The sequence below is a fragment of the Mya arenaria genome, chromosome 3 (assembly GCF_026914265.1).
Source record: "Mya arenaria isolate MELC-2E11 chromosome 3, ASM2691426v1".
Classification (NCBI taxonomy): domain Eukaryota; kingdom Metazoa; phylum Mollusca; class Bivalvia; order Myida; family Myidae; genus Mya; species Mya arenaria.
Window position 1 is genome coordinate 40,542,807 of NC_069124.1, and position 14,314 is coordinate 40,557,120.

General features: G+C 36.7%; 2 protein-coding genes across 7 annotated transcripts in view; one reads left to right on the forward strand and one right to left on the reverse strand.

Moving 5' to 3' along the window:
• Window positions 1–73: 73 nt before the first annotated feature.
• The window catches only part of LOC128227415 (uncharacterized), a 20,787-nt gene continuing 6,546 nt past the window's right edge, over window positions 74–14,314 (reverse strand). Inside the window, exons 1-7 of one of the 6 annotated variants that reach the window (XM_052937924.1) lie at window positions 9,651–9,865; window positions 5,286–5,473; window positions 4,350–4,414; window positions 3,433–3,604; window positions 1,636–1,773; window positions 1,063–1,134; window positions 74–932 (exon numbers count right to left, since the gene is read on the reverse strand). In XM_052937924.1, the coding sequence (XP_052793884.1) occupies window positions 315–932; window positions 1,063–1,134; window positions 1,636–1,773; window positions 3,433–3,604; window positions 4,350–4,414; window positions 5,286–5,441 (1,221 nt within the window). In that variant the 5' untranslated portion in view covers window positions 5,442–5,473; window positions 9,651–9,865 and the 3' untranslated portion in view covers window positions 74–314. Of the gene's footprint in view, window positions 933–1,062; window positions 1,135–1,635; window positions 1,774–3,432; window positions 3,605–4,349; window positions 4,415–5,285; window positions 5,474–6,301; window positions 6,840–7,002; window positions 7,183–7,552; window positions 7,761–7,930; window positions 8,011–8,442; window positions 8,715–8,874; window positions 8,931–9,471; window positions 9,605–9,650; window positions 9,867–14,314 lie in introns of those variants that run through there. The other 5 variants (XM_052937925.1, XM_052937927.1, XM_052937929.1 and 2 more) reach the window with 5 other exon arrangements.
• The window catches only part of LOC128227413 (heat shock 70 kDa protein 12A-like), a 5,566-nt gene continuing 1,158 nt past the window's right edge, over window positions 9,907–14,314 (forward strand). The window contains exons 1-6 of the mRNA XM_052937919.1: window positions 9,907–10,023; window positions 10,566–10,780; window positions 11,157–11,324; window positions 11,475–11,693; window positions 12,060–12,219; window positions 13,961–14,133. Of these exons, the coding sequence (XP_052793879.1) occupies window positions 10,601–10,780; window positions 11,157–11,324; window positions 11,475–11,693; window positions 12,060–12,219; window positions 13,961–14,133 (900 nt within the window). The 5' untranslated portion in view covers window positions 9,907–10,023; window positions 10,566–10,600. The remainder of the gene's footprint in view (window positions 10,024–10,565; window positions 10,781–11,156; window positions 11,325–11,474; window positions 11,694–12,059; window positions 12,220–13,960; window positions 14,134–14,314) is intronic.

Consider the following 14,314-nt stretch of genomic DNA (forward strand, 5'->3'; position numbering starts at 1 on the left):
TACGGCTACAGATTGATCAAAATCGTTAAAGACAAGGGGGAGGGCCAATGCAAATAAAGAGGATATAGCCAAAAAAAATTTATATTGTATTGTTGATAAACCATAATAAAAACACAAACTTAGAATTAAATGAAACTCAAGTTTTCACAACTGCCATATAAACAGCTAGCAGGACATTCAATTACAAACATAACATTCTCACAGTTCTTGCTTAAAGACCAAGTTCGTATGCCTTTTCAGACAAATGTGCACAAAAGGTGAAACCAACAGACTGTGTAACAACGATCTTTAAGTTTACATTGTTTATAAAACGCTTAAAAGTCGGTGCCTTTTGATTGCTTTCCCCTTTGTCCTGGTGCAGCCTTTTCAGGTCTGTAAGTTGTATCGCCTTTATTTGCACCCGATGCTGCCTCTGTCCTCTGTTGTGGAGCTAGTGGTTTTGATGTTGGCTTATGTTTTCTAGTTGGCTGGATTTGATCTTCATTAAATGTTCTGTTGCCATCAGTTGTTTTCGCTTTCTTTGACGGTTTATGTGGTGGTGCTTGGACAAAATCATTTTCATCTTCGTCTATCAAGTCACCGGAGACTGCAAAGCTTGGATCGTTAGCTGTAAGTGAGACATTCGTGGTTGTATCGAACAAACCCCATGCAGAAATAACTTTATCACCTTGAACAATTGCAGGCCATTCAACAAGGAAAAGGCGTCCAACATCGTCCACATACATGAAGTTCTCAACAAGTTTTTTGTTTTTTCCTTTGAGTTCTTTCTTCGGATCAGTGACAAGAAAAAGTTTAGGGTCTTCAAATGAAGCTACCCAAGAAAATTCAATGCATCGCATAACATATTCTTCAAATGCATCTCTCAAGGGAACGCTATATCCTGAAGTCCGGAAAAGCATTGGCTGTGCTTCCTCCACTTCTCTCCTTATGGTCTAAAATTTAAAAAAAATATTGGAAACAAAATTAAATGCCACATAAGACTGAAACGGAGTACGACTATACACAGCTGACATTTCTATTAAAAATACAGAACACTTTTTAAGTGTTAATTTTCGACAGTACCTTTTGCACTGATGATATGCAATATGGTGTCGATTTCACCTGACAGCTTTTGCTTAATTCCGCAATCTCATTCTGAAACATATACATCCACTGTATTATATGATTAATCAGGTTGTTTTTTTAAAAACTATTATTGACATTAGAGGCATTTATTACAATGGTTGCGATACATAATACTTTCAAAGCGTAAGCCCTGTATATGATAGTTATTTCGATGTTTATAAGAAAAGTATGAAATACGTCGAAGAAAGTAGTAGGCAATGCTAGGTACATGTGTATGATCACTTCTGAATCAGCCATCTATCCGCATATTACTCTAGCCAAGATTCCATACATTACATGTATATGCAATCTCTTATATTTAACGGCATGAACCCGACTAACATATTTTGCGGTTAAGTTCTTAAATACACGTAGGCAAAGCGAAGAGACGTTCTCTGTGCTTTAGCTATTCACTTGCTCCCTCTGTGGACACAGCACAACTTGTTCAACTTTTCTTTTTCCATCCATCCAATCAATGCCACTCATTTTATTCATTTTAGCGAAAGTTTAAATACATGATACACCACTAACTAGCTCCTCTCTTTGTAGACCACGCAACTTCTTCTGTCTTTCTGCCTGGTTGCCTGGGTCATCTCCGGGTCGTATAACCTGACAGACAATCTGCTCCCGAGCCTCATGCGCCTTAAGTATGGTTTTGTCATAGGTCTCCTGAAATGTATTTAATTGTACATTTACTCGTCCATTACATATAATGTGACTGAAATCTATGGTGCATTAATTGAGATAGAGGGTTAAAAATACTTCATAGATATGAACCTTTAAAATCGAGAAATTGTATGTACGTGTAAGTGCGTATATTTACACCTCAACTTCCATTCCTTAAATGAACTGCCTTTCGGCATCTTCGGATATGTTCGGATCGCAATTCACCGCATAACAATATACATGAAAAGTTTTCATTGAAAACTATTGATCTTGTTATTGTTTGTATTGTGTCAGCAGGTCCCGTAAAATATAAATCAACATTTTAGAAAGTGCTTAGTTATTATGTTTTAAACGTTTTGTTGCCATAAGTGTTTCAAATTAACGTTTAAAAGTGATTTCAAGCGGTTGATCTTTTCCCGCGTTATTGTGACGTTATTTGAAAAAAAAATGTTTCCGGTAACAGTTGAGTCGTCCTATTTACAGAATGGGTAAGAGAGGATTACTGAAAGGTAATCCGAAATGAAATGAAGTATTTTTTTAACGTTCCTTGAATAAAATAATGAACTATTGGTGTAAATATAAGGAATGAATTGCGGGGTTGATGTCATTATCGGGGATATGAACGCAATTGGGCTGGTCAAAGTACGCGTGGAGTCCTTCAGATTCCACACATTTAGACCAACCCAATTGCGCTCATACCCCGATAATGACATCAACCCCGCAATTCATTCTTTAAATAGTCATGCTTTGGATAAATGGAGTGCTTGGAAAAGATGCCTGATGACTCATACGATAACTCATTTAAATGAGAAGCTCCAATGCATATTCAACAACCTCAAACAACAACATAAAAGTGTATATATATATATACATATATATACAATATAAAATATATACATTTCTCATTCGGAACTCCTCGGCCATTTTTTTTCAAAAACAACATCGGATGTATGCAGGTACATCAGTTGAAGTAGTTCGTAAAATTTTGAATTATATCATAAACTAAATGTAGTGTTTCAGAGTTGTATTTATTGATCTAAGTTTAAATTGATTGCCATTGAATTGAATTATTGCAAACATAATTAAGAATTCTAAGAGTTAAGTCACAAAGTTTAACTGCTAAATAAAATTACTACGCGATCTACTTGCAGCGGACTTAAACGTACCACTTTTTGAGTATGTAAACCGTCCAAATACATCCGAGGTTGTTTATACATCCGAGGTTGTTTTCGATAAAATGGCCGAGGAGATCCGAATGATACATTTCTAGCACACCGGATAGGCATTTCCGGTGACGTCAGCCGTGCTGGAAAATTCCATCTGCCCCCCCCCCCATGCCAGATGAGTCACGCGCTGTGACGTAATACTTTTTATCTCTTTTATTATATACTTTATACTTTTATTTATATTACCCTCGGGCACGCTGCGTAGCCGGTAACTCGGCAAGCCTCGTTACCAGGCAACGCAGGTGCCCTCGGGTCGGATTTTTCTATCCGGAACGGGAACACATGACAGATATTATTAATATACATATGCGACAAAGATAATACCAATCGAAACAACTCGGCCATCAGTGGAAAGCTCGGGATAACAGCCGATTGCGACGACAACAAAACAACATAGGACAAACGGTAAAGCGATACGCGTTATCAACATCCATACCCGCAAAATTGCTATGAGATTGTGAAATATAGTCCCTTGTGCTTCGTTCTTTTCTTTTCGAAGTAATTTGTACAGGTTCTCCCATTCTCTGCCTTTCAGATCTCTAAACATCTTCAGGTAGTTTTCATAGCTTGTACCCTCCAAGACTTCCCCCGCGGAAAGACGTGCAATCCTGAAATATGTCATACATTGTAAACATCTACATGTAGTTTTCGTAAGTTGTACCCTTTTAGTCTTCCCATGCAAAAAGTCGTAGCTTACATCTTCCAAGCATCCCCCTTTCGCGGTAATGTATTTCTTCGCGGGAATACGGGCTACCCTGAAATATGCAATGCATTATGAACTTATGGAGGCAGTTCTCGTGTCTTGTACCATCCAAGTCTTCGTCCTCCGCGGAAAGTCGTGCAAACCTACAATATTGTATTATTTTTGAACATCTTCACGTAGTTCTCATAGAATGTTCCCTCCAAGTCTGCCCGCGGAGAAAACCGGTTGTACTGAAATTTGGAATACATATAAATTGTGAATATCTTCCGACGATGCAAATGAATCGTAAAATACACATGTCCATGTCATTGTAATCTATGACGATATTATGGAACATTTAAGAACTTTTAAGAAAGATTATGATCTCATACGTGTACGAATACAAGAAATGCATTCGATTACGATTCTTTTCTAACTTGCTAAATAAATGTAACACATTTTACCATAACTATTGAATACAATGTTTTGTTAATTTGGTTTTGAAAAGTAATATAATTTTATTTTATTACGATTCTTTTCTGACTCTATACTAACTTGCTAGAATAAACGTAACATCTTTTTACCACAGCAATTGAATACAATGTTTTGTAAATGTGGCTTTGAAAAGTAATATTGTAATTTTGTAAGTGCTTAAAAAGACCCTTGAATACCTATCCCGAAGATCTTCAATCTGTGCCTCTTCTTCTATTATGTCTTCTTCGATTTTCCTTTCAGCCTAAAAATAGATAAAACTCAATTACAGCATATTTTCGACGAATCCAACAAACGACCCTGTCATTACATGTTAAGTAAGGCAGTCGAAACATCATGTTGTTATGCCCCGAAGGTGGGCAAATTAATATCGCGCCGTCCGTCCATGTGTCCTTCCATTCTTTTTTTAGTGTCCGGGCTGTTCGATCAACGCTCTTACATCAAAGGTTAAGGTTAAGGTTAGGACAGTTTTCCTGTGGTCGGTCAATAACTCTGTCATGCACGCAGGGATTGTTGCTTTAGATCTTGTGTTCAATTTCGTGATGTTATTCGAAGTTCCTGTTTCAAGCCTATATTTATCTGTTTAGAAAGGTCAATCAAAACTAATAGCTTTCTGGTCCGAGTACACTGCTAAAAATATAGGGTAGGTAGGTCGAGATCTGTTTTAGTTAGGTTGTGGACTTATATTACTTGCACGCTCACCATTTTGCCTGAATACAATAACGTGCCTTTCCCGTGCATAAAACTACCGAAAATGTATCCAAAGAGTAGTATAAATATAATGGACATGAACTATTATGTCTGCCAGCAAAAAAGCAAATTAGGGTCGGGTGCAAATAAATAGGGTAGGTCGGGGAACTGGAAACAAACTGTTTTTGTTACGCCAAAGCTGAAAGGTGTAAACATTTCTTTTTCACGATTCATAGAATACATCATTTGAAGGAAGATCATTAAGAAGCTTAAACTCATTTCATTGTAGGCACATTGCGGTATCGTTTTGATAATGATGTTCATTGACATTAAGGGTATGTACAACACTGTCAACGACCGGCTTAAGGAACAAAAGTTAGTGAGCTTAAACCAAACATATGTAATTTTGTTTGCATACAAATTACCTGTTCTTGTTTCATCTGTAGGAACTTCTGGAGTTGAGAAAGCTGGAGAGCCACGAATTGTTTGGTTTCCACGTCCTCTTCCCGCGACAGCTGCTCAGCAAGTTCCAGGCAGCTCTCCAAATCCTCCAGAAACTGCGTTTGAACTGATGTGGTCATCTTTAAGAGCAGCTAAACGGGACACCGGGATGCTGTAAAAGAGAATTGCATATTGTCAGTTATGTTTATCTAAATAATGATAGTTATGAATTTGTTCGTGAAGCTCAGTTACTTATGCTGCCAATACTGATGTCCTTTGAGAATCAAGAAAATCAGGCCAGTTGTCAATCAATAGTTAGTGTTTGATATCGAACGCGGGACTTAACGAGTGAGATACGATCACTTGAGCTCCAACCACACCAATACTGCGACCTCTTCGTGAATTTTGCCCAAAGTTGGAATTAGGATATGATGTATGAAATGGTATTTATGATATGTGACTTTTCTTTTGTTTGTTCAATGCTTTTACGCACCATGACGTTAAGTGAAAATACCTGTGATGTGAACTCTGTGAATACTTGTGACAAAAGGAAACTGCATTCGCAAAGCCTTTTTTATAGACAGTGACATATTGCAAACTCAACAGTGAATGCATGACGAATGCGTAGAAACCACTTTGCAACCGACCGGCATCCAGTGGCCACTGAAGTGCCGGTCGGTCACCACACCAACCACAGATAAGTCGTCACAAGGTTAAAAAAGGGTCAACACTCTTGCCTACACGCAACGTATCTTCTCATACTAATAACCAATCTGCAATTAAAATTACACCACTTGGAGACCTCTAAGGAGGCCAATGAAACCTTTTAGCGATCAAATCAATCTCAAAAAACTGGTTACGATCGATCTCGTTTTGCGACCACTCTGGTCTGAAATGTATTGCGGTGTCATTGTTGGTGTGACTAGGGCTTTAGTTATACATGTACCACTAGATCACTATGCCATTATTGTCTCTTTTAAGCCTAAAGAAGGAAAACAACACTCTTCAACATTTAATAAATAATCATCCAAAAAAGGGTTGAAAATACATTTATGCAACAATAACAGGTAAAGACCTTTGTATATCAGATATCAGAACACAGTGAATTAAATATCCATACAGTTGAGCATATGCTACATGTAGCTGATGTTCGAATTTCACCACACTGAATCAGTTGCTGATGATTCTGTATCATTAACTTTTTCTTTAGACACATTTTGATCTGGTGCCTTAGTATTTTCAATGCGCTTGTATTGTGCTACTCCCTTTGACACAATGCTACCACCATCGTTAAGAAGCATCACTGGCCATATTACATAATCAAGGTCTTTTCCAAGAATTGTATAAGATCTAAAGAATAATAAAGCATCGTTCTCTTTCGGTTCGAAAAGAAGTGCCATTGGTGGATCTTGAATTTGCGAGAACCACGCTATTTCTACAGCAGTATTACAATATGCAATAACATGCTTGTCGTTTTTTAATTTAGAAATCAATTTTGCGTTGAATACTTTTGTTGTTGGTATCTCATTAACAATAACCTGAAAATAGAAAATAGGAAATAATTTTCCCTTTGGCAAATGAGAATAAAGCAAACATTTTTTCATTCCATTACTCATAAAAATAACATCAGAAGGAGGCGCAAAAGTTTCATTGTTTTAATTCATGTTGTGTGTTTTTCACTATATGTGAAACTTACTGTACCTGCTGAGCCCTAGCAACTCCCCAGGAATGTATTGCCTTCTGAAATTCCTTTAATCTTAGTCTCATGTCCGGAGAAATTCTCTGGATTTCGTTTTCGGGCACATTAGATCGCAGCTCCAGGTGGCTCAAGACATGACTCCTCTGTCTTGAAGCTATGTCCAAGCATCTATCGTAGCAAAACTGAAATGAAATAATCGAGCAATTGGCTTTAGACTCAAATCATTGTCGAGGCAAAAGGCATAGATGGCACGCATTGAACAGATTGAAAATCAAGGCAATACTTGTGTGTGCAATATGGCAAACTCTTAGGATACATTTTAGCACCAGCAAAAATCTGCAGTAGCCAATTGTATACAACTTGTAAGTTGTCAACAGTTTAGCTTAAGTTTAGTTTGCACAATTACGTCTGTATTGACCAATCAATAAACAGTTTGGCTGGATTTGATCAAAACCGAAAATACTCAGTTTTATACAAATTGGCATTTGAAGTATACTGTTCACATTTTTTAATTTCAATTGTTGAATTTACTTATCAGTTCAGCCAACCTACCTTTAAAACATTCTTGAGCAATATTATAATGTCTTTTTCTGTTGTTGATTTGTCGGCTTTCGCTTTAATCCGTTCAAATGTGTCTGTCCATTCATTGTCGTACAATTCTGAGAGTTTTTCGGCTAGTTTTGTAGCTCTATTTGGATCACTTAAATCTGCAATATCGGGATTATTTGTACGCAGACGCGAAGAGGCCATCTCCGAGAGCCTGTGAAGAAATACACAAAAGCAAATATATTATTTACTTACATTAAAAAACACAAATTATTGATCGACATAGATCTATATAGAACACAACGCAAAAAATACTGTAGTTATTATTATTGCTTTTGTTGCGCAATATACGTCCATTTTTAGTTAATAAATGTCTGTATTTACCGAATAATAAGTCGGGATTTTTCATTCTTTTTCTCTGTAAATTTTCTTTTTAAGGTATCGTTAACTTTCAGTTTCGTGTCCTGCAATATAAATCAGTTAAACAGGCAATTAATGTTCAATAAGACTGACACAGCTACAAAGTTTACATTCAAAGCGTGTCGTGTATTTTAATGTAAATAATCCATTGTATCACACGTTCACATATTATAATTTTATTTCGAAACCTTTCACTTTTGAAATACCATATTCATGCAATCTGAGACGATTGGTCTTTTACACTGACCCTTCACAGGTGGTAACCCGATATTTACTAAAGACGATATTTTTCCAGTGTAATGTGTTGTAGCATTGTGTGTCTTGGTAATGGTTGGATTGACATTGATCTTTGTGCTTTAAAACATGACTTTGGTTATTAAAGTTAAATCAGCTGGCGTGACTTTGTATTTCCCATTGTTTTATTATGAATATATTGGACAAAAATATGCGTGTTAATGAAATGCCGTATTACTGACCGTGAATCCTAACGTGCTTATTCGTTGAAACGCATCAGAAACAGTGCCCTCCGGGACAAAGACATTCTTGAATTCCTCCTGGATAGCCTGTATCTTCTTTTCCAACCCTTGATTTCTGCTTATGCTTTTTGCATCTAAAATCTTGTTTGCGGATAACGATTTGTTTGCATTTGGATCAGCCGCGTCAATATCATCTGATGTTTCTTTGCCATTACCAGATAATGCAACTTCATGATCTTGAGAGCTATCATTTATTTGTTTTTTCTCAGCAACTAAAAACATGGGAAAGTGTGCATGAGATGTAGGCATACTTCGATATAGTACACACGTGTACCCGAAATATAACATTGAGCAACGAAAACCGTGCTATCTTGAACTATCTAATACAATTTTTATCGTCGTCATTTGTTAAGGCACAAACGATAAGCCTACCTTTGTTCTTAGTTGCTTTCCCTTTGCTAGCCGATGATCCCATATCTGTCCGTTGCCTTCGAAAGAAAACAAGAGAAATGGATTTGGTAATGACTTTGAAGTGGATGTTTACTAGCAACAGTAATGTAGTTTCAATGTTCTGAGGTTTAATGATTAAGAAGTACTTAAATCGATGGAGAGGAGAGGGAATGGGGCACTTGTTTCTATGTATTTTACAACACGAACTAAGTTCGTAGACAAGCAGAAACACTCCATTTCTCGTGTTTTTTTTCGAGCGAAAACGCCAAATCCGTTTCATTTTATTTAACGCGGCTTTAAATAGTTTAAAAACAAAAATAGCGACTCGCCCTAATACGTAGTAAAATGCACCATCTTCAGTTAATAGGAAAAAAATCATCATCATCATCATCACATCATCACCATCATCATCATCATCGCCGCCACCACCACCACCACCGCCACCATCACCATCATCATCATGACCATCATCATTATCATCATTATTTACAACAATAGTTATACTAGTATAACGATTCCTACCTATGTACATACAAGCGCATTTAACAATGCCAATATCCAATATCATGAACAACTTACCTGTAAAATATGTTATTTACATATACAATTTAAACGTGTCGATCATTTACATTAATGTACAGTACGCTTTACATTGGTATTCTACAAATACTTAAATCATATATGAACAAAATTAAAAGGCGTCTACTTTCGGTTTAAAACATTTTATTTACAAATCGCTAAGCAACTGCAAAACTTACAGGTTCAAGTTTCTTCGCTGGATATAAACTTCCTCCTAATGTCATTCCATGAACTACGAAAGTTTTTTTCAACACCAAAATCGTTAGGAACTTCAGGGGCACATTAATTCGCACATAGTCTTTGATATATTTTCCAAAACATTTTTGTCTGTAAAAATGTCGACAATATAGCCTTAAATATATTTTCATTACTTCGATCAATGCTTTTACACCGAGGTAGGTAGCTCTATTTATAAGATAATTACCATATGAAAGCTATCAATTTAATTCCCCCAATGTTCCTCAAAAAGGCAACCAGGAACTAAATTATTATATGAAAAAACATCGCGTCTTTGACAAATTCGAATACGAACTGGCAATACGGAAAAGATATGTATGTATATTTTTACACTAATATATATCGTAATTGATCAGACAAGTTGTTTGCTAGCTTTAGCCATTAAGAAAAAGGTAACTGTTCGAGTTCACTGATTCATTGCATATTTGATTACAGAAGTGTTAAACTTTAAATTTGATGAATGAAAAAAAACAAACGGCAAAATGTTTTTTTTTAATTTAAAAAGTGTTTTTAATTTATCCCATATATACTATTAATTTAACTTGCCGGTATTCTCCAGAAATCATATTTATCAACATGTCTCAGACTTTTATAAACAAGTAGGACGCAGTGGCGGATCCACAAGTTGACGTTATAAGGGGCATATGTAGTACAGTACCTGTGGTCGTGCGCCCCCCCCCACTGGTTCCCCTTGAAACAATTTCGTGTAAATGGATGTTTGGGAGAGGGTTGGATTTCATCCGCCACGAATATTTTAATTAAACATAGAGCATTTGAGTGTTATTTATGAATTTTTGGGGCGGACGTCAGAATTACCATTACATCACTGAAATATTATCTGGCATTTCTTCTTATAGACAGACTCCAGGATTTTTAACGAATTTGTCCTAAAATGGACGTGGACCCTGCGGCCGCGGGCGAACAAAAACTAGCGAGCGCATCTGATCAGCTACTCGTTGCCGCCATAGATTTTGGGACGACATATTCTGGATATGCGTTTTCGTTCCGCCACGATTATGAGAGAGATGCCCTCAAGATCAGTAACAACACGTCCTGGACCGCAAGTGGACAGGTAAAGTGCCGGCTTTTGTAAAAATAAATTATGTTCAATTTAAAGTTATTTAGTTTAGATATCAAATTTTAACAGTTAAGAACTATGAATTCCTTTTAACCGAAGTGATCGCTGAATGCATCTAACAAGAGGCAAGGTTAAATTAGCTCATGTTTGAACGAATGAAAGAAAAATCATCATTGAGTCTTACTGTTTTAATATATTGATATGTGCACAACAATTGATAGGCAACTATGTATTAGGTTTAGTTTTTATGAAAAACACTTATTGAAATGAAAGGTCAATTATCAGTGAACAGTGAACGCAACTAATCCGTACCGAAGTTCGCTGTCACTCGCTCATTGTTATTAATTTAATTGTTTGTATCAACCTATAGGGTTTGACATCATGGAAGACACCGACCACAGTCTTGTTGGAACCAGATAAAAGTTTTCACTCTTTTGGGTACGAAGCGGAAGAGAAATACATTGAGCTTGCAGAGGACGAAAAACATCAAGATTGGTTCTATTTCCAACGGTTCAAGATGCTCCTGCATGACAAATTGGTAATGCCTTTATAGAATAAACGAAAAGAACTGGTCATGTGACGAAAATTATGTCATTGTTTTGGCTATATTTTATCAGAATTCATTTATTCGCGAGAATCGTGTTCCAATAATTACTAAGTTGTAGCAACAAATAAGTCTATTTTACAGGGTCTGAAAAGAGATGTATTGATTCCTGACGCAAGCGGAAAAGAAATGGAAGCGAAAAAAATATTTGCAATTGCAATCAGATATTTGAAAGACCACCTCCTCAAAATGATATTGAACAAAGGCATCGAGTTTTATGAGGAAGACATTCTTTGGGTGTTGACTATTCCGGCAATTTGGAGCGAGCCTGCCAAACAGTTTATGCGTGAAGCGGCAGTGGAGGTCACCTTTACGATGCCACATTTAAACCTCATTTAACTATACATGCATTAAGCGTATGCGCTCATTCTGTAGGGTAATGCGATTAGAGTATTATCCAAATTTTCGTAAGTTTATTAAAAACAACAACACAAAAACGCCCTTCGATTACTGATAGGTAAATTTTGAAGGTTATCAATTCATTGATCTTCTAATCGTTATCCAAGCTTTACAAAGAGATTTAGAACAAAGATACGAATACGTAAACGATAATTGAAGATTACACAATAAGGCTGATTGCACTTTGAAACAAAAAACAACAACATATTTCTGATTGCTGAGCACATCACTGTAAGTTTTATCTGTTAATAATTATTGCAACCATTTCAGGCGGGGATACCCGGGGTGCGACTAAAGCTTGCCCTGGAGCCAGAGGCGGCGAGCGTTTATTGCAAGACGGTGCCCCTGGAAAGGCGTCAAGATGATGAACAGCGTTTAACCCTCGGTCCTTTCTGTATCGCCACGCGATATCTCGTCCTTGATATTGGAGGTAGTCCTTTAAAGCTGCATTTTTACAGATTGAACGTTTTGACAACTTTTTTTATTTTTTGTTTTGGAACTTGCCATTTTTTTGCGAAAATCCATGGAAACCAGTTATATAAGACTGCTGACAAAAAATTAGATTGCAGATTTCAATATTTAAGTTCAAAAATAGATATTTATGCATATTTCCTAACCCGTTAGTAACGGTTTAAGACGTAAAACATTAATTTTCGAACAGAAATATGAAACTCTGAGATCTGATTTTTTGTCAGCAGTCTTTTATCATTGGTTTACAGATATTTACGCAAAAAAATGCTCTTTCCAAGACAAAAAATAAAAAAAGTTGTAAAATTGGCATATCTGTGCTTTAACACGATGAGAAAACGTTTGAATGTTCAAAGCAAATGCTAAAATCTTGCCCAGTCAAAATATGTTTTTTTCCATGAGTTAACTAGTGCTCGTGAATACTGTTTTTATGTTTCTCGTCTTTTTTTCTTATCCTTAATATTGAGGACAGTCGATCACATGAAGAAGTTTTTAAAGTAATGTTTTATTAATTCATTCAAATTCAGTCATTTAAACAGCATCCCGTGTACCTTTTATTGTACATTTATGTTTAAAAGTAATACAATGAAAACAACAGGGAAAGGCCCAGTAGTTAATTATTTAAATGTAAACCCTTTTGAGAGGCACAAGGTATGGGTCCAAACGACACCGTGCACGAGGGATACAAGACGTGCACACATCACAAACAGACCATACACGAGGGATACAAGACGTGCACACATCACAAACATACCATACACGAGGGATACAAGACGTGCACACATCACAAACAGACCATACACGAGGGATGCAAGACGTGCACACATCACAAACAGACCATACACGAGGGATACAAGACGTGCACACATCACAAACAGACCATACACGAGGGATACAAGACGTGCACACATCACAAAAAGACCATACACGAGGGATACAAGACGTGCACACATCATTAACAGGCCATACACGCATCGATATAGCTTTATCGAATAAACAAGACGAATGTTGATGTTAGGCATCAAAGACGCGGCTGAATGGGGATTGACCCAAATGGACGTCATAATCACCGTTTACGTTACCATAGTAAACATCAAGCATATATTGCGGACAAAATAAATCATTCCTAAACCTAACGGATGAAGGGAAAGTCGAGACTCAATAACCGAGTCTCGCGTTACAAGGCGCCAATTTAAGCTACATATTTCAATCTATAATGTTAATTATGTTACTCAATTGATGGCGTTTTTAAAGCAGATTTAAATAAAAAAAAATAAAAGAGATAAAATTACAAAATTAAACATACTCTGTCGAAAAAAAATGCCGCTGTTTTAAGCCAGTTGTAATTTGAAATTTCTGCGCGTCGTGATATGCACAAAAAAACTTTGTTTCTAATGACAAAATCCATACATAATATTTGAAAGTTAAAGGTTTGCAAAAAGAAGTCTCAATCAAGTGTTTCCGGTGCGGATTTGATCATCTGACTCTCGGGCATGCTACGTAGCCAATAACCCGGCAAGCGTCGTATTTCGGGGTTCGGCACTAGCCCTCGGGTTGGATTTTCCATCCGTACCGGTATACATGAACTATACTTATAATGCACTTCACAAATGACATTAATAAATGCAACGTTCAAAACATTCTTCCTACAATTATTTACTAGGAAAAATACTACATGAATATAATTATATTCTTCTCTCCAGGCGGCACAGTGGACGTAACAGTTCATGAAGTGAAGCCAGACGGGACTCTCAAGGAGCTGCATAAGGCCAGTGGGGGCGCCTGGGGAGGTACCAAGGTGGATCAGGCTTATATGGAGCTGTATGAGAACCTGCTGGGGAAAGATGTCATGGAAGAATTCAAGCATAAGAGCAAGGTTACAGAAATATTTCCCTGTATTCCTTATATAAGATTAATACTGTTAAATGCAATGTTCAGTTATAATGGTGTACATCATAATACATACCTGGGATATTTTCTCAGCATTGAGCGTCTAATAAACCTATGCCAAGTTTAAAAAAGCGATGTTTATTAACTTTGTATTTGAACATTACTGT